The 21,473-nt window shown below is 34.9% G+C and overlaps 1 protein-coding gene across 9 annotated transcripts in view; it reads right to left on the reverse strand.

The window, feature by feature from the left end:
- LOC149797543 (putative phosphorylase b kinase regulatory subunit alpha) overlaps positions 1 to 21,473 on the reverse strand; it is a 180,993-nt gene that overhangs the window by 89,377 nt on the left and 70,143 nt on the right. For 8 of the 9 annotated variants that reach the window (XM_089962405.1, XM_089962413.1, XM_089962410.1 and 5 more), the window contains exons 16-18: positions 18,871 to 18,946; positions 14,853 to 14,941; positions 12,077 to 12,103 (exon numbers count right to left, since the gene is read on the reverse strand). In XM_089962405.1, coding sequence (XP_089818531.1) covers positions 12,077 to 12,103; positions 14,853 to 14,941; positions 18,871 to 18,946 — 192 coding nt within the window. The remainder of the gene's footprint in view (positions 1 to 12,076; positions 12,104 to 14,852; positions 14,942 to 18,870; positions 18,947 to 21,473) is intronic. The other variant, XM_089962407.1, reaches the window with a different exon arrangement.

Consider the following 21,473-nt stretch of genomic DNA (forward strand, 5'->3'; position numbering starts at 1 on the left):
TTTAACAAATACTTACAACTGGTTTTAAAAGGGACACAGAATAAGTTCAAGAAAATAACCTGACATAAAACTGGATTTAGGTCATTAACATTTGCCAAGTTGTACATTTCTGTAATACATGTAGCTATCTGAATGTGAGATTATACTAGGCAAGTAAATTTTGCAACCACTGGATGTGTTGGTTTAAAATGGAACATAATAAATATGATTAAATATATGGAACATGTAAATCACAAATGTTTAGTGAGTGTAATATTTTATTAAATTTAGAAAGGAAGCTACATTCATAAAATACTTTTTGTAAAAGTTTTGTTGGAAGCAGGCAGAAATGACTGAATTAACAAACACTGAATTATACTAATGATTGTAGTACTTAATTTAGATTTTACTACACTGACTTACTTTAACACATTAACCCCTGGAGCTTTTTGTCATTTTTGCCTAAAAATTGAGTAGGAAACACATTTTGAAAGCTATTTCTGAATAGACTCAAAAACACCAAATCCCCGGTCATCTTTCAATAACATACTGCCTAGTGGTGTTAGAAACATTGATTTTCATTGGCTATTTGACTTGCTCATGAGCAGAAGGGTAAAAGTTGGACTTCTTTTTTTTTCTTTTTCCTTTTTTTTCTCGCTAAACTGAGCCATTATGTTTGTATGGAGACCAATCTTTATTCCAAGTGCTCATCTTATCCTACTTTTTGCAAAGGCTCATCTGTCTGTTTGCAGTTCGTACCGGTTTGCCTTAGATCTGAGACCAAAAAGTCTAAAATCCTGACACAAAATCAGATTCCAACCAAGGGCAAATTTTGGGTTAAAAAAAGTCGGGTCCAAAAAATGAGGTTTTTCTATATGTATTTTGTAGTGCAACTAGATATTCCAGATTATTTGGTATCATTGTAGAGCTACATCTGTCTACCTTTCTATAATACCACCCACTTTAGTGTATCATGCATGACCATGACGCTACAGAGCTCGGCAGTAGGCTACTACCTCCTGCCCCATAAAGTCAACGCTAGGGGTTAATGTGTTAAGAAACAGAAAATACATCTCTCAAAGAGTATTACATCCATAAATTAAAAAAACAGAATAAGATATGAAACATGAAATCTAACAGCAAAACCTTTACCAATCCTGCTGATTAGAGTTCTATGGAAATATGAATATTCAGAGATCTAGATCTACAAAACTAGAATTATTCCATATTCCAAGCAGGGTGTCAAAAGTTACAGTCTGGAATGTCAACATGCTCTGATTATATGAATCAATAAGTGTACGGAGACTATATTCTGGATTTTGTTCCTTCAGAAAAGAATGATCATGTAACTCCTTTATCACATATGTGCTGATTTAAACATAATTAATGAATCTCCATTCATCCATTCTTTGAATATGGTCATTTGCTCTTGGTAATGCTATATGAAATTAGTAAAATTACATTGGGCCAATAAAAAAACCCAGCTGTTATTGTTGAAGATTGCAACATCATATCAAAACTCTTAAAGAATTCAATCCCTACAAAAAACATGATAACAGAATAGGTTGGTAATTCAAAAGAGCTGACTTGGCATATTGCATTATATTACATTACTGAATCAGGTATGATATGTGGCAAATGAAGGGATGAGGAAATTTTCAAGGGAGATAAGTTGTACATGCTTAGTAAGATATGCAATAATCAAGGTCGCCTCAATAGATAATGACACATGTTCCATCATCAAAATCAGTTTACTGAATATGGTACAGTTCATATAACAAGCCCTTTCAGATTGGTCAATCATTTCTCTTTGCTACAAGAAGTAATTCTTTCACTTAAATGAGGCCAGATATTCAAAACACTGTTTAGGCTACCTACATATACCATGAATAGATGTGGAATGAAGTGGATGGACAACAACAAACTGCAAAACCTGCATAAAACAGGCTACATGGACATTACTTATAATTTTGACCATTATATTGTTGGTACTGCCAGAACTGAAAATGCAGGTGGGAAAGTTCCAACTCCATCTGACAAAAAGGGGAGAATTTTTCTGAACAAAAGAGGATTTAATAAACAAAGGTAGGGATTAAAACTAATGTTAGTGATTTTTGTACTTTTGGTTGGTTTTCAGTGCAAATTTTGCAAAAATAATTTGAATTTGGCAATCACTGTTTTATTTCATCTAGCTCTGTAAGTAATATTCTTGAGATCCACATCCAGTGTGAATCAGTGACAGCATAACACAGAGTTGAAATAACTGAAAAGATGTAAAATGTTTTTTCTAAACTATAAGGTAGCAAATTATTAGACTGGTACCATATTATGATTATGCATATTTGCACAACTGACTGTCAAGAGTATGAACCCAGGCCTGCCTTGAAGCCACATTGCTTAGACTCATGATCAGAAGGGTGTGAATTCAAAACCTAACATTAGATTAGCCTGGGTCATCTACCATGGTCTGTCCCTTGGCAAAGTATTCAGTCAAACAAAGGTAATCCAAAATATTATCAGTCTTGAAATACTGGACCACAGAAAAGATAATCCAATAATAATCAGAAATCAGAAAGACCACAATAAGTAAATGTCATCATTAATTACTTGCAACAGACCATTTTAATTACAAGAAAAAGACACTTTACTGCAAAAAAGAACAACAAGACAGATGAAACAGTCTTTCAATATGACAGGCCTCTAAAATTGTTAGGAATCTAAGATTAGCCCATTTCTTATCCTCTTTTATTATTTTTTATCACTGAAAACTATTTCTGATATGCTTTTAGAACCTCCAGCATACTAAATTAGGTAGCAGAAATATTTTCTTACATTTCTGAGTTAATGTATTCACATGAGCAGAACAAAACTCTTTATTTTAGCCTTTGACCTGGAACCTGATTAAAGAATAGAAAATCACAGAAATATTTTTATTAAAAACTGGTTATTTAAGTGTTATTATTCAAGGTATTCATCCCATACAGACATAAACTAGGTTTGATAAAAATCTATTCATGCCAGTACATGTAACTCTACGGAATCAAGATCATGGACCTTCAATCAATGTCAGAAAGCTGTCTACTGGAATATACCTAAACATAAAGTCTGGTCAAAACTCTCTTGTACATGTATCAAAGTCTGGTCAAAACTCTCTTGTATATGTATCAAAGTCTGGTCAAAACTCTCTTGTATATGTATCAAAGTCTGGTCAAAACTCTCTAATATATGTATCAAAGTCTGGTCAAAACTCTCTTGTATATGTATCAAAGTCTGGTCAAAACTCTCTTCTATATGTATCAAAGTCTGGTCAAAACTCTCTTCTATATGTATCAGTCAAAGTCTGGTCAAAACTCTCTTGTATATGTATCAGTCAAAGTCTGGTCAAATTTCTCTTGTTTATGTATCAGTCAAAGTCTGTCAAAACTCTCTTGTATATATATATCAAAGTCTGGTCAAAACTCTTGTATATGTATCAGTCAAAGTCTGGTCAAAACTCTCTTGTATATGTATCAAAGTCTGGTCAAAACTCTCTTGTATATGTATCAGTCAAAGTCTGGTCAAAACTCTTGTATATGTATCAGTCAAAGTCTGGTCAAAACTCTCTTGTATATGTATCAAAGTCTGGTCAAAACTCTCTTGTATATGTATCAGTCAAAGTCTGGTCAAAACTCTTGTATATGTATCAGTCAAAGTCTGGTCAAAACTCTCTTGTATACGTATCAAAGTCTGGTCAAAATTCTCTTGTATATGTATCAAAGTCTGGTCAAAACTCTCTTGTATACGTATCAAAGTCTGGTCAAAACTCTCTTGTATATGTATCAAAGTCTGGTCAAAACTCTCTTGTATATGTATCAAAGTCTGGTCAAAACTCTCTTCTATATGTATCAGTCAAAGTCTGGTCAAAACTCTCTTGTATATGTATCAGTCAAAGTCTGGTCAAATTTCTCTTGTATATGTACCAGTCAAAGTCTGTCAAAACTCTCTCGTATATATATCAAAGTCTGGTCAAAACTCTCTTGTATATGTATCAGTCAAAGTCTGGTCAAAACTCTTGTATATGTATCAGTCAAAGTCTGGTCAAAACTCTCTTGTACATGTATCAAAGTCTGGTCAAAACTCTCTTGTATATGTATCAGTCAAAGTCTGGCCAAAACTCTTGTATATGTATCAGTCAAAGTCTGGTCAAAACTCTCTTGTATATGTATCAAAGTCTGGTCAAAACTCTCTTCTATATGTATCAAAGTCTGGTCAAATTTCTCTTGCATATGTATCAGTCAAAGTCTGGTCAAAACTCTCTTGTATATATATCAAAGTCTGGTCAAAACTCTCTTGTATATGTATCAGTCAAAGTCTGGTCAAAACTCTCTTGTATACGTATCAAAGTCTGGTCAAAACTCTCTTGTATATGTATCAGTCAAAGTCTGGTCAAAACTCTCTTGTATACGTATCAAAGTCTGGTCAAAACTCTCTTGTATATGTATCAAAGTCTGGTCAAAACTCTCTTCTATATGTATCAAAGTCTGGTCAAATTTCTCTTGCATATGTATCAGTCAAAGTCTGGTCAAAACTCTCTTGTATATATATCAAAGTCTGGTCAAAACTCTCTTGTATATGTATCAAAGTCTGGTCAAAACTCTCTTGTATATGTATCAAAGTCTGGTCAAAACTCTCTTGCATATGTATCAGTCAAAGTATTCACAAGCTTTTAAAGTACAAAAATACAAGTAATGAAATTTGAATTTGTCCCAAGGTCAATTTTTTTTCTCAATCAGCATGGCCATCCATTTAGGAGAAATATATGTTACAAGATTTTTCAGATGTTTGGAGATCACATTGGCATCATTTGATTTAGTACCAACTACATGTAGTGAAAAGTGTTTTAGTAAAAAAAACATGTCAAAATGATGAACCTTTCAAAAGAGAAGTGATGACAATATTTTCAATATTGCCTCAACTCATCAGCCAAAGTTTTATTTAGCATCAACTAGATATTCCTTAAGAAATTATATATCATAAGTCTTTCAGCGAAAACCTATGTCTCTCGGACAATCAGTTCATGAGAAGCTATAACAAGATCTTCAATATGGCTAGCATACTGGCATTATTAGGTTTGATCTGCACCATTTTTTTTTTCTCATAGTGCACCCTTTTTTGTGGATTCTATAGTTTCCAGTTCATGCAGGTATTTAGTATGATTACTATGGAAAAGATTTTCTTTAAAACTGAGAAAGGCTAATTCAGTGTTTAATTTTCAATAAGAATGAAGTTGTAGGAAAATTCAATTGTCAAAACAGAGCCTGAGCAAAAATAAAGAATTTCGGCTATTTTTTAAAGCATTTTTGCTAATGAACAGGCTGGATTTAAATTGGTATAGAATTTGGATCTATTAATATGAAAAAACTATCAGCTAGACTAAGAATTTTATTTTGGATCATATGATTTCTAACAATGTGATATTCTGTCAAAACTGTAAAATGATCTTCATTTAGGATGAACTAAATGTTACAGAAGTCTTAACGTCAAAACCTAAGTTAACAAGACCATCCATTCAAAAGGAATAGCAAAAAACCTTTTAAGATGGACACACAGCTACAATACTGGATGTCTTGCTAGCACCAGTTTCATTTAGAAGCCACCATAAGTATGAAATCTTTTACAGAAAACCACATAATCATATAACCATCTGTTAATGTGGAGTCATGAAAACAAAAGTTTCAAGTCAGCCACTATGCCAGCAGCCACCTGGGATGTATCAACACCATTTTCATTTAGGACCAACTAAATATGACAAAAAAATATTTTAGTTAAAAAAACAATTAAATATAACTATCAATGAAGAGGGTATAAATTACAAGATTATCAAGCTGGCCACCACAACAGCCATAGTGGATTATCAATAACCACCATTTTAAATTATGACTGCCTAGATATCTTAACCATTTGCAAACCCAAAGTCGATGTGACCAACTGTTTGGGGCAATCAATAACAAGATTTCCAAGATGAGTGTTTGCTTGAAGTTTCATGGCAATTCTCTAAGTAGTTTAGGAGGAGCAGCAATAACAAACTTGTGCTAACAGATGGACAACTCTCCGATGACTAACTACAGGCCATCATATAAGCTCCATTGGTCCACTTATTCTTTTTTTCTTTCATCTAAATATTAACAGGACATGGCCTCATTATGGTGCCTGTTAGATCTCCATTATTTTGGAGATCTCAAATTTAATCCATTTCACAAATGGTATCAGCTCAATTTAAGCTCATTTAATACTCAAAATCTAATCTAAATTTGGTCTCCAGAGTAGTACATTCTCAGCCAATCATACAGAAGAATACCTCAAAAATATATGTAGATCTTGTTTATAATCAAAGTCATCCAAGACTTTGATGATCTAAGACTATTTAACAACTTTCATCAAAATCTAATCATAGTCTCAAGTGTCAATTATACATGTTCAGCCTAACAGATGTAAGATCACATCAGTAATCTGTACGGATTTCGCAAATTACCAAACATATCTGACATCAAATATATGATGCATTCAAAGTTTGATCAAAACCACATCAGAGATGTGGACTACAAAGTGATAATGAACTCAACCAAACACATGCAAGATCATCATCTCATTAATCTATAGATTTTGATTCTTGTCAAAAACATCTGAGATCTGGATATACAACTACATTCCAAGTTTGATCAAAGTCAGAAGTAAACATGGTCTTCAACTTGGTAATAAACTAAGCCAATCAGATGCATAATAACCTCATTCATATGCATGAACATAGCTCATTACCAAAATCTTCAAAGATTCATGATACAAAGATAGTTTCTCTAAGTTAGTTCAAAATCAGGTGCAAGATCAACTCATCCATAAGCAACAATCTTTTTCACTATTAAAATCATCCAAAATCTTTAAGAGACATGTCCACATTACACAGATCTCACTAATTTGATGGAGGTCGTAAAGTTATAAGCTCGATGTTCTAAACTGCATAAAACCTGGATTGGTAAAAAGTGACTTTAGAGTAGTAACATACTTAGCCAATCAGATGCATCATAACGTGAATAATGTGTATCTCACTAATTACTAAATTTATTGGAGATTTTTATGATATAAGCCTATTTTCTAAGTTTGATCAGATTTAAATCTGAAATCTAGTCTCCAAAGAGCACATGCAAGATCAGCACTATAATATGCCTGGATCTTGCTCATTATTAATGCATCTGAGATCTGTATTAGGAAAGCCCGTATTCCACATAGGCTAGAAATTGGACCAGAAATATGGCCTCCAATGTGATAACAAGCAATTACTGACTGAGGCTTAACACACAACACCTAATGGATATGGTACCATACCATAAACTCACTTGGCCTTACTGCCAGAGATAAATAACAAAGAAATCACACAAATATTCAATATGATGACAAAGAACTAAGTATGTAAAGTTTTTTGTCCTACAATAAAAATTACTCTTTGTTAGCCCATATCTTCCCAGTGTGTGAAAAATAAAGTTACAACTCACAAGGATTTTCTGAGTCATAACATGATGGCATTTCGCTGATGGCAAATAAGGGAATACGGTTGACTGCATTTAAGGTAAAGCAGGCTGAGAGCATTTACACTAAGGTAAAGAAGGTTGGTAGCATTTACACCGTGATAAGCAGATTGAAAACATTTGCACTATGATAAAGTAGGCTGATGACATTTCCACCTTGATAAAGTAAGTTAACTTTTACACTGTGATAAAGTAGGTTGATAACATTTACACTTTGATAAAGTAGGTTGATAACATTTACACTTTGATAAAGTAGGTTGATAACATTTACACTTTGATAAAGTAGGTTGATAACATTTACTCTTTGATAAAGTAGGTTGATAACATTTAGTCCTTGATAAAGTAGGTTGATAACATTTACACTCTGATAAAGTAGATTTATAAAAAGGACACCATGCTTATCCTTTTGAGCATTAGGTTATATCCATCAATTAAAACAAGACTTTTCTACAGAAAGTCAGTATCACAAATACCGTGTTGGAGTGATATGGAATAAATTAGAGCAAAAGTCATTTTGAAAAATGGTGACAGACACAGTGAAATGCTGAAGTGTGCAAGGCAAATAGTACCTTATTGAAAGCATCATAATTTAATGGGATTATTTGCAAAAGTCACAAAAAGCTTTTTAAAAAGTTAAAATCAGAACAGAAAATCTTGTTAATGGTTTAACAAACTGGAATTAACCTTAATAACCTTAACATCAATACTTTGGTGATGCTTGACATCACACAATGCTTTTTAGTAAACAGTGTGTGTGTGTGTGTGTGTGTGTGTGTGTGCAATGGTGGATTCATTAATGGTTTGGGGTTCATATGAATCATTACTGTTAAAAAAAAAAAATTATTGTTGTCCATATACACCTGTTGCTCTGGGTCTCATGTGAGTGCTCTTTAGACCTGAAACCTTGCAACATCACAATAATGGATAACTGTGTCATAATACATACATTTATCTTGCAAATTTTTTAAAATGTATGTAAATCATCCTTTCACAAAATATTTTACTACTTTCATGAAATTTTTTTGTACCCTCTAATTTTTAGGACAAACTTATAGCCATATAAATCATAATTAACTACATGTTAGCTGCTTTTCCTCTGGTGACAATGTCAGTATTCTATTAATGCTGTGGGTTTAATGCCATTGTTTTCTGCATATGGCAGGCTATACATGGCAGCCAGAATAATGGGTAGAGAAAGAATCAGGGAAAAACTCCATAAAGAACCACCAACCCATGTGAAGCTACTGGCAAGCTTTCCCATGAGGACAGAGGTGAGATGGCAATGATCTGTAAAGGTGAGCTCTTTGCACTTGTTGGCCACCCAGGACCCCCAGTATAAAGGCCCCATTGCTATAAACAGAGCATCTAGTAGTCTGTTCTGCACATCCTGTATAATTAATTGGTTTGAGTCACATTTGCCTGTAGCAGCATATGTACTAGAAAATAAGTGTATTCTAGCTGGTGATGTAGGCAAGCATAATCTAATGGTGGGCTAACCTTGATAAACACATAGGTAGCTTTAAGACCTGCTTATCCATTAGGTGTTTATTGACACATGAGGGATTATCTATTGCATGTAAAGCTATATTTGGTATGTGACTAACAGGGTATGGATAAACAGTTTGAGAATCAGACACAGCACTCTTCTGATAGGCAATGATGATGACTTTTTCTTTCCTATAGGCTGTCATGAGTTAAAAGATCTTGTAGTGGCTGATAAGAGAAAAATGCAGACTATAGCAACAAGTTTTCAGAATTGAATAATAATAGTAATAAATCTGCCAGCTCTATGAACATTGAAACATTTATTACATTTTAAGACAATGTACATGGCGCAACCATGTTATGCTCAAAATTACATTACAGTCAATGGCAACAATGAAAAAGATCTGTGATATTTTCATGTATGTATCAGCTAAATGGCAACATATCAATGGCAACATATCAGCTAAATGGTAACATAACAGCTAAATGGCAACATAACAGCTAAATGGCAACATATCAGCTAAATGGCAACATATCAGCTAAATGGCAACATATCAATCAACTTTTATAACCAATGATGAAATGCAATATCACAGTCATTAGCAAGGTAATAAATCAAGAAAGATAACTTCAAACCTGATAATAAAATGAAAAAAGATTACTTTGATAATCTCTCTGATGCTAATTCAACATTTTTAGGGGAAAAGGACTAGTCCCATAAATGAGACAAAGTCTAAAATGTGTACTAGAGAGCAGCTTATGCTTATCTAAGATGGCCAATCCTATTTCTAATTTTGCAAAGAATTAAGATGACCTTCTCATTAAAAAAAAATAAAACCAGCTCAAAACCTAACTAGACATCTATGTTGGTGTTTTATTATTTTGTAAAGAAAATTACATAGAAAACCATGCCTGAGTTTCTTGAGGAATTACAAACAGCCAGCCATATCTTTGTTTCATATATGCCAAGTGTACAGAAGAATTACAAATTGCCATGTCGATCTTTTCTTTTTATTTGTCAAGAAAACATTACTAGCATAAAGCACACAGAAGAATTACTAATGATCTTGTCTGTTTTATTTTCCAAGCACGTAGAAAAATTACATATAGACAGCCATACCTGTGCTCCATATTTGGCAAACTTATGAAAGATTTACTAACACTATTGTTTGTTTTTCTAATTTGGCATGTGTAAAGCTGAATTACTAACAATACCATCTGTGTTTTGTATTTGGCAAGTGTACAGATGAATTACTAACAATACCATCTGTGTTTTGTATTTGGCAAGTGTACAGATGAATTACTAACAATACCATCTGTGTTTTGTATTTGGCAAGTGTTCAGATGAATTACTAATAATACCATCTGTGTTTTGTATTTGGCAAGTGTACAGATGAATTACTAGCAATACCATCTGTGTTTTGTATTTGGCAAGTGTACAGATGAATTACTAGCAATACCATCTGTGTTTTGTATTTGGCAAGTGTACAGATGAATTACTAACAATACCATCTGTGTGTTTTGTATTTGGCAAGTGTTCAGATGAATTACTAGCAATACCATCTGTGTTTTGTATTTGGCAAGTGTTCAGATGAAATACTAGTCATCTCCATGTTTCTTATTAGTCAAGCACACTGAAGAATTACAAATAGATAGCCATACCTGTGTTTTATATTTGCCAAGTATACAGAAGTTATCATCAACAGCCATGCCTATGTTTCTTATTTGCTATGTACACTCAAGAATTATTTAGCAATAAACAGCCATACCTGAGTTTTATATTTGCTACGCATACAAAAGTATCACACAATGACAGCCATATCTAATTTTTCTAAGCATGAAGACAAATCATTAACATTTGTATCTGTGTTTTTTACTTGCGAGTGTTGAGAAGAATACCTGCTTCAAAGCTCTATCTGTGCTCCTTAATTGCTAAGTATATGGAGAAATAAAAAAGCAAATAGCCATGTCTGTTTTTTACTTGCTAAACATACAGAAGAATTAACACAGCCATGTATGTTGTTGTTGTTGTTGTTGTGGGATTTAACGCCATATTTCAGCACACGATAGGCTATGCATGGCAGCCAGTATTAATGGTGGAGGAAGAACCTGGGAAAACCCCGGGAAGAACCACCGACCCACGAGAAGCTGCTGGTGAGCTTTCTCACATACCCACGTTAGCCGAAGCCATGTATGCATTTTGTACTTGCTAAACACACAGAAAAGTTAGACAGCTATTGCTGTATTTCTTATTTTTGAACCATATAAAGAATTTAAAAATAGGTAGCTATGTGTCAATTATTTGGAGGAAAAAAACAGAAAAGAATCACAATTACAGAGCAGTATGTCTTATTTGCTAAACACACAGAAGAAAAGCAGATAGTCATGTATAATTATTATTTGACAAAAAAAGAAAATAAACAGAGATCCATGTGTTGATTTGCAAAACATATTGATTAATTACAGTTATGTCTGTTTTTTGTTTGTGAAGCATACAGAAAATAAAAATTGCAAAATAGACAGCTATGTTTTTATTGATTTTGCCAATCACACAAAAGAATAACCAACAACCATGTCTGTGAATTCTTATTTGCCAAATGCAAAAAAGAATCAGAGATTGACAGCCATGTCTTTGTTTGCTTATTTGCCAAATATACAGAAAAATCAACTAGCAAACATTTCTCTTTGTCAAATATACATTTGAATCATAGACAGCAGTGTCTACATTATATCTGCCAAATATATAGAATCACAAAAATTACAACCATGTCTGATTCTTACTCTTACTGAACAAGCACACAAATGATTCCTGGACAGACAGACAGACAGACACATGTATGTGATACTTATCAAGGTAAAAATGAAACACAATGAGACAGCTATGTATTTCAATATTTCTTTGTGTTGCATACAGGAGAATCACAAACAACACAAGAACACAAGAATTACACACAGACACCAAGAACAAAGCAGATCATTATTTCTAATGAATTCTCCTGGTTTTAAGCAACATAGCAAAGCATAACCTTTTCAGGAAATCAAACACCACTTACAATCAGCTACTTTAATTTGGCCATGACCTGAAAATACATGTACATGCATGCAAAAGAAATTTATTCAACTAGATTTGTTTTTGAAACATGTATGTCACCACTGCAGACAAATAAAATCAAGTCCAAAAAGAGTTCACAACAACAAAAAGAGGTCAGAAGCAATGCCAAAATGACAGGAAAATCTAATGCAGTCATTTGCATATATATATATATATATATATATATATATATATATATATACATACATATATATATATATATATATATACACACACACACACACACACACACATACAAAGGTGCCTACATTTAATTTCATTGTCCATTGCAAGTGGTTTTGCCTATCTGCATTAACAGTTTTTTGCCAAAAATATTATTGAAGTCCCAAAAGTTAAAAACAAAAATGATTGAAAAATTGCTGTAATGGCATCAAAATTTAATAAGCCATCTACATAAGGGTAACCTTCTAAATTTCATTATTTATAATTCAAGTGGGTTTTGCTCAAGTCTAAAGATGCTATAAAATGTGGAAAAACTGGAAAAATTGTGATAGTATCCTGCATTTATTGGGTCATTTACATATGAACATTAATATGCCAAGCCAATTTCATTTGTCTGTCTCCTGCTAACAAGGACTTGTCCAAAAAGTACAATAATGTGTACACCTGCACAATTTAATAACCTTCTTTGAAGGCACTGGTAGGTCTCAGTTGCCTTGACGTTTGTTTTTATGTACTAAATAATATGCAGAGTCTATTACTTTATTTTCTTATTAGATCACCATGCCTTTGACTTCTGACCTTTAGATTCCAGAGTCTAAAGGTTTCTTTATTATCATAAGAACAAGCCACCCAATGTTTGGTCCAAGAGCTTACTTCTGAATGAAATTTATTCTGCGAAATCAATTTTTGTTTTAGACATAATGAGCCTGACCTTTGACCTTTTGACCCCCAAAACAAAAGAACTCCTCCATACCTTCAATTGTAGCCCTCTATGAACTTTGGTGAGGGTATGAGTTCTAGAACCAAGTTGTTTATGCAAAAGATATTTTTCCTCTTGCAGTGACCTTGGCCTCTGACCAAAAATGAATAAGCTTCTTTCTTACACAACATGCACGTCATCCACAAACTTTGGTGAATGTCACTGGTCAATAACCAATTTCTGTGCTGAAACCATTTTCTTATCTCAGACACAATGACCTTACCTCTCATTCTTTTTTTCATAACACAAGTCATTGTGAAAAAAACACTTTACTTCTTTCAGTCCCAGTGACTTTGACCTTGAACCTTTTGACTCCAAAATCACCAGGGTATGTTCTTGTAGAAATGTCCCAGGAAACATTCTGTATGTCAATGAAGTTTGTGCAATCTTGTTAACAAACCTTTGTGGAGGATGGATGGAGAGAGGGATGAATTGGACCAAAACAAGACACTCCTGCTGCACGCAGTGGCAGCATACAAATGTACTGCTAAAATCATTAAACTAAAATGTATAAATTTAACATCATATTTGCTGACCTCAATGTTGCTTTGCAGAATACTCATTACTTAATAAAATTACTTTATCCTTATAACTGCAACTGAATTAAATTATAAAGTCTAAGCAAAACGTATCTATGATGAAAGCAAACAGCTGCCTTTGTCCATATGAATTACACTTTAAACACCAAAAGCTTAAGAAGTATGTTCCATTCCGATATTTATACTGTTACATTAATGAGATTTCTTAAGGACTATTTGATTTATATATAAATGGTTCCCATGGTAAACTAGTTTTATACAATACATGCCAGGAAGCACTGATTATTCATCAAGTTCTTACAAAACTGACACCAAATTCAAAACTGCATCTACAGAGGTCTACTCCACAATGACAGTGACATAACTGTATCTTAAGTATGTTTTACTGGAGCACCCCTAACTTGATATTTTACATCTTAGAAATGAATATAGTCATGACTACATAAAATATTAACAAAATAAAATCAACCATAATTATGTCTGTAAGAAATATGAAGAACACAGATCCATATATTGCATGGTACTATGAATTTAAAACCAATTCTGCAGGTGAAAAAAAAACACTTTACTTCTTTCAGTCCCAGTGAGTTTGACCTTTAACCTTTTGACTCCAAAATCACCAGGGCCTGTCCTTGTAGAAATGTCCCAGGAAACATTCTGTGTGTCAATGCAGTTTGTGCAATCTTGTTAACAAACCTTCAGTAAATATTTCTGGGTTTTTATATATTTAAAAATTACTTTACCAGATAAAAGAGTTGTAGTATAATTACTGATTATATAGTTCACATCTACAGAGCTTTTAGTGGAATCCAACAGCTACTGTAAATATTTATCACACAGAAAATAAATTCAGACTAAAGTTATCTCAACAAGAAAATGCTCATGCCTATCAAAATAAATGTATAAAAGTTTCTTTTATCTTTACTTTAAAACTTAACTTTTAATCAGGAATATTTAGCAAGTATTGTACTGAGATGTCTATATACATACAAGGAAGGAAAACCTGCTGAAAAAGACTTTATTGCATACCAGTCTCATTTATAAGCAACAGAAAAACAGATGATGTAATGATAACACAATATATACAGAGTTTGCCATTAAAACAAAATGTGGGAATACAAAATTCCTTTCTAACCACATTGTGTGACATATATGACTATTTATCAGAAACTTTGGGAAAGCTGATATAAAAACTGCAATAAATGTGCAATATTTACAATACATGCAAATAAAGACTTTAATTTTCAATACATTACCTTGACTGGAATCATCTAATTGATGCACAAAACTCAGTTTTGTCACACAGGAGGTAGACACAAAGTCTGAAAGGGTTCCAAGATGAACTCTGAAATACGCACACAAAAAAACATACACAATTTATCTTTCTGCGGCATTCTTTTATTTACAGTACTGCACCATCACCGCTAATTAAATATGTCTGTTATCTAGCAATTTAAAATCCAATATTATTCCTATGCTAACCAGCAAGGTGGATATGTATGTTAATAAAATAACAAAACAGTTCCAAACAGCCACCTCAGTTATGTGTTTTATCATGCTGACATGCTAAAGTCAGTCAAATATATGTTTTAAACATAAAATGAACAAAGTAAAGTTCTTAAATTGTGTCAAGCATGTGTTATTGCAAAAAATACAATTGTCTCTGCTCACTGTCACATCTTCATTTTCAAAGGAGTGTGATTTTTTCTTCTTCATGTCATCAAGGTTTTCAGTGTTTGAGATCAGTCAATCTTGCATCCAATCCCATAAAGCATAACAATAAGTGACTGGTTTTGAAAAATACCAAACTTAAGAAGTTTAGTACTTTGGATAACTTATTACTTGGATCCATTTTTCCACTGTGACATTTCATGCAAAAAAGCATATTTCACAATTGAAGGATTGTTGGTCCACTCTGTGCCACATCATCCCTTGGCATATAAAAGTAGCCAAAATAGTATATATTGCTTCACAATTGGACAGGAAACTGCTCCAATCAGACTGCTAATCACATTATCCAAGGAAGACAATTGGTGATAACCAAAGTGACTTCTGCAGGTGAAACGTGTTGTACACAAGTTCCTCTAATTCATATCTTTCACATACACATTTTTCTTTAGAGTTGAAGCATGTGATTATTAGGGATGTCCCAACACTGAATACCTATCTGGTCATGTAACAAGCTTTCTCATTGGTCAATTGACTTCTCTTGCTATGGGCAATAATTCATTCATGAAAAACATGGTACTTATTCAAAACTCTGCTTCAGCTTGTTACATGTACCAATGTGGAATGAAAGTTGAATGACAATCCTCGGCTAGTAAAAATATGGAAAATGATATACATGTTGAATCAATGCAAAACTGTATCATTTACACTTTTATCCAATTTAATCAATTGAGTTATAATATCTAAGCCATCTAAATGTACTAAATGCTATTGGGACATTCGGGGCCCCGAGTGGCTGAGTGGTCTAAAGTGCTCTCCGTTACGGATCACTGCCATCTCACCTCTATCTGCACCGGTTCGAGTCTCGGATTCAGCCTATGTGGGTATGTGAGAAAGCTTGCCAGTAGCTTCTCGTGGGTCAGTGGTTCTTCCCAGGGTTTTCCTGGGTTCTCCTCTACCATTAATACTGGCCGCCATGTATAGCCTATCGTATGCTGAAAAATGGCGTTAAACCCAACAACAACAACAACAACTGGGACATTCAGTTTCCTGTATCCAATATATTTTCAAGTTGACAAACTTCATACTTGTTCAGTGCCAAGTTGTCCTAGGACAGCCTGTGCTCATCTGACCGTAATCCCTTAGTTTGTAATGGCACCATCTCTTTGCTTTCCAACATGATAACGAAGAAGCTTATACTTGTTCAGGCCAAGTAACAGAGTGTGGTGTGTGTGTGTATGATTTGAATTTTTAACATAGCTGTATAAAAATGTCAGTCATATTGCTACAATGTCTGCATTATGGCAGTTTATAATATTTAGCACTGTGGCATCATGCTGCAGACATGTAGCATCATGTCCCACTCAGTCACATTATCCTGACACCAGGCTGACCAGTCCTAACACTAACCTCGTAATGCTGAGCACCAAGCAAGGTAGCTGTTAGTACCATTTGTATAAGTCTTTGGGATTACTTGACTGGGGTTCGAACCCGCGACCTCCCACATCCGAGGTGGATGCTCTAATCCCTAGGCCACCAGAATGCTCAACAGAGTGTGGTTATTAGAACTATGTGATCTTGCGGCACAATTTACACCAGTTCAATTGCATCTTTTAGCAGTTTCCCCAGACTATATGAGCAATGTGTCACTTACACATCCCAAGCTCAGTTTCCAAAATATGTACACACAGATGACAGAAAAGACGAGGAATTAGAGTCAGACAATGTTTACATTTACCAGATGCCGACGGAGGATTTCAGAATTTTTTATTCAGATGATGAGGATACGTTCTTGGCATTGTACCAGATAACACTAGACAGTGACATTTATAGGAAACCGTCAATCAGAAAAGTGTGGACTTTACTTTAATTCTTTACTTGTAAGACATGGAATTAATATATCATAGGATATAGTGAATTGGATCATTCCGAGTTACTATTTTTATACCAATATGTGACTTACAGTATAAATCATGGATACTTCCTATAAACTGATTTGAAAAATGCCACGAATTATGGATTTTATTAAACAAACATGGAAAAAATTAAGTTATCAATTTATTTGTTACATATTTCACTCAATAAAATAACTGAATATATGTTACACTTGTTTTGTCTTCTTTTTTCCTGTCTATCATTCAAGTTTGGGTTTTCTGGGGTTTTTTTGTTTTTTTTACAAATGCAACTCTGTCTCAATTATGATAAATCACCCTTTCAGATGGATCTGACCTGCAAAATACATGCCAACTTATAGAAGAGTCAAACAAAAATGAGGTTTTTGCAGCCCTAAAAACTGGTGGGGTCTACTCATGGTCGAGTTAACTCACAATCAAGTATATACGACACAAAGCTCATTCATATCCAAGAACACTGACTTTTGAGTACAACATTTAGCCATGTTTTCTGACAATTGTTGTGAGAATACCTTGAATAATTCCCATATTATCCAGAGACAGTGGCCTTACATAAGAGAGATCATTGTGGCCTCCAATCAGACATTTGCCTCTCTTATGAATGACTTGTGACTTTACCTCAGACAGCTGCCTCTCCTGACAGGGGCCTTGTGACTTCCAAACAGACAGTGGCTTTTACTGAGAGGGGCTCTGCAATCTCCCATCAAGCAGTGGCCTCTCATGAGAAGGGTCTGCAATTCTCATCAGTGGTCTTTCTTGTAAAGAGCTCTGTGGCCTTAGTTGGGTTTCTTGTGAGGGGCCTTGCAGCCTTCCATCAGACACTGGCTTTTCTTGAGATGAGCTTCGTAACCTTCCATCAGACAGCAACCTCTCATGAAGAACTTTGTGGTTCTCCATCAGACAATGGCCACTCCTGAGAAGCATTGTATTGTCTCCTTTTGGACAGTGGCATCTCTTATGAAGAGCTTTGTAATCTCCTATAATTACAGTAGCCTCTCATAACAAGAGCCTTGCTGCCTCCCATCAGATAATGACCCCTCATGCAAGGGTCTTATTGCCTCCAATTGCAAAGAGCCCTATGACCTTCCATATATATATATATACTTGCTACTCTTCAATACACACTAAAAAATTGTAGAAACAAATGATGATATTCCATAGATAACTACTATTATTCCAGGGATATTGTTGTTGTTGTTGTTCTAGGGTTTAATGCCATTTTTCAGCACAAGATAGGCTATACATGGCGGCCAGTATAACTGGTGGAGGAAGAACCCTGGAAAACCCAGGGAAGAACCACCAACCTACGAGAAGCTACTGGCAGGCTTTCCCACATACCAACACTAGCCAAGCCTTGGACTCGAACCCACGCAGACAGAAGTGAGATGGCAGTGATCCAGAACGGTGAGCGATTTAGACCACTCGGCCACTCGGGGGCCCCCAATCCAGGGATATAGTGGCATAAATACAAATGATTTCCTAAAAATACTTTAATCTGGTAATCTAGTTAAGGACATATACATCAATATTGTCTCTTTCCCAAATATGCTTTTGATCTTTAAGCACAAAAATATGCACAAGTATCATGAAAGAGAGAGAGGGAAAGTGGGACAAACAGACAAAAACAGGCAGATAGACAAGCAGATGCACTGACATCAACAATGACAGACAGACTCATGAACTGACATATTACCTGGTTCCAGCTATGTATCCACTCTGAAGTTTCTTAATGGTTGCCACCAGTGTGCTTGGTGGTTCATGAAACTGATCTGTTACAGGGATAATAAGAGATGTTAATACATTGATTATTGATTACTCTAATGAATCATTTTAATTAGGTTTTCTTTTAAATTTTTCTTAAAGTTTAATAAGAATTCTCACTTGTGAAATATTTAATATAAACATTTTTAATGTTAATCAAAAATTTTAAATCCTTTGTCAACCAAAAATACATATAGATAACACTGGACAACAAATTTTTACAAAAGTCATGTTACTGAAATAAAATTAGTCAATTCTTATCAATTTTTATGTGCTGAACACGAATATGACAGTCAAATTGCAAAATTGGCTCTAGTTTTTTTGTAATCTGCAAGAAATTAATGTTTACATAACGAAATGCATTCCAATAGTAAAAGGTCAACTGTAATAGCCTACCTATAAAAAATCAAGTCATTGACTACATCTTAGATTTCTTCGCCTGTCTCTTGTACAGCTGTTCCGGAGCATCTCTGAGGAGTGTCCAGCAGTAGTCAGCCAGCATTGTAGTGGACCATTTTCCCTGGTATCTTTGTTCCATTGTTGCGATATCTTGATGAAAACGTTCGCCGTGTTCATCACTAACAATACCACAGTTGCTAGGAAAGAAATCCAAATGGGAATGAAGGAAGTGAATCTTTAGAGACATATTGCAGCCAAGTTTCTTATACTTCATCAACATGTCTTCTACTAGTTCCTTATAGTTTTCTGCCCTAACATTTCCGAGGAAGTTTGTAGAAACTAGGCGAAAAGCATTCCATGCTTGTTTCGCGTCACCTTCCAGCAAGTTGTTGAACCGGTCATCTTTGAAAAGCTCTCGAATCTGAGGACCCACAAAAACTCCCTCTTTAATCTTTGCTTCGCTGAGTCGAGGGAATTTTTCATGCAGGTATCGGAATGCTGGCAAAGTCCGGTCAATGGCTTTCACGAAGTTCTTCATCAAACCTAGTTTGATGTGAAGGGGTGGTAGCAAGATTTTCTGAGCCTCAACCAGAGCTGGGTGTTGGATATTCTTCTCTCCAATGGCTACATTCTGCCTGTGAGTCCATTCCTTCCTCATGTAGTGCATTTCCCTTGCTCGGCTATCCCACTCGCATAAGAAACACATGTATTTTGTATATCCTTGCTGCAGTCCCATTAAAAGGGCAACTACCTTCAAATCACCACAGAGGTGCCAGCTGTACTTGTTATACTCAATGGAATTCAGTAGCTGCCTTAAGTTATCGTATGTCTCTTTCATGTGGACAGCATACGCTACTGGAATAGATGGAAGAATGTTTCCATTGTGCAAAAGCACAGCCTTGAGACTCAGTTTCGAAGAGTCCACAAATAGTCTCCATTCTTGTGGGTCATGAGTGATTTTTAAAGCATTCATGAGGCCCTCAATATCGGAACAGAATTGTTGGAGTCTTGATCCTAGCAATTCTGCCTTGTTCTTTGATAAGTCCAAATCACGAATCAGGTCATTTAGTTCTTCCTGTGTTATTCTGTGTGGGGTTGATGATGCACCACAGTGAAAATCTGGATCACTGCATGCTGATGGACCAGGAGAAGAACAGGTCGACTCACCTTTGTCTTCGTCAGATGAATCAAGAGAATATTCTGCTGGAGGTTCTGGAATAGGAAGTCCCTCACCATGTGGAACTGGTCTCAATGCAGACGGAATGTTTGGGTAGACTATTCTCGACTTCTTTCGCTTCGTTATTCCGCCGGAAAGAGGAGGAACCAAGCAGAAGTAACAGTCATTTAGGTGGTTGCTTGGCTCTCTCCACACCATTGGGACTGCAAACGGCATTGATGACCTTTTGCAATTCAACCACTGTGAAAGCTGTATTGTACATGTAGCACAGCATATATGCGGAGCCCAAGGCTTGTCTTGGTCACCAACCTTGCATCCGAAGTAAAGATGATATGCCTTCTTCACTTGAGAATTGATACTTTTCTTCTGGTTGGCAAATGTCACTTCCCCACAAATATAGCAAAAATTGTCCGCGGTATTAACACACTTTCGAGGCATTACTGTTCTTTATTGTACGTAAATGGATAAAATAATAAGTTTTATGTAACAGTAGCTTGAACTGTCTCGCACAACGTCTAAAATATTTTAAATGCTGAACCTATCTGATTGGGCTTTATATAGTACACTGCTTACGTCAGCTTCAGCAGCCACCTGGCATTAGTATAATAGGCCTACACATGTATAGTACACTGCTGACGTCAACTTACTTCAGCAGCCGCATGGCATTAGTATTGCATTGCATCAGAAAATGATGCAATCAACTGTGGATGATGTGAGCATGATGGTATTATGCAATGTTACATCATTATTCCGGATGTTGCTGTAGTCCTACTGGAGAAATTTACACAGTGAAACATAGAAAATGAGGTATATGAATATCTTCAAAACGAGAGCCAATACAAATTTTTCACGGTTATATTCGTGTTCGGCACACCAAAATACTACAGATTAGGGCCTTTTCAAGTCAGTAATGATTTCACTGTTGACCAGTGTAATATAAAGATTAATACTAGCATATT

The sequence above is a fragment of the Sinohyriopsis cumingii genome, chromosome 6 (assembly GCF_028554795.1).
Source record: "Sinohyriopsis cumingii isolate HCF-2022 chromosome 6, ASM2855479v2, whole genome shotgun sequence".
NCBI classification, from domain to species: Eukaryota; Metazoa; Mollusca; class Bivalvia; order Unionida; family Unionidae; genus Sinohyriopsis; species Sinohyriopsis cumingii.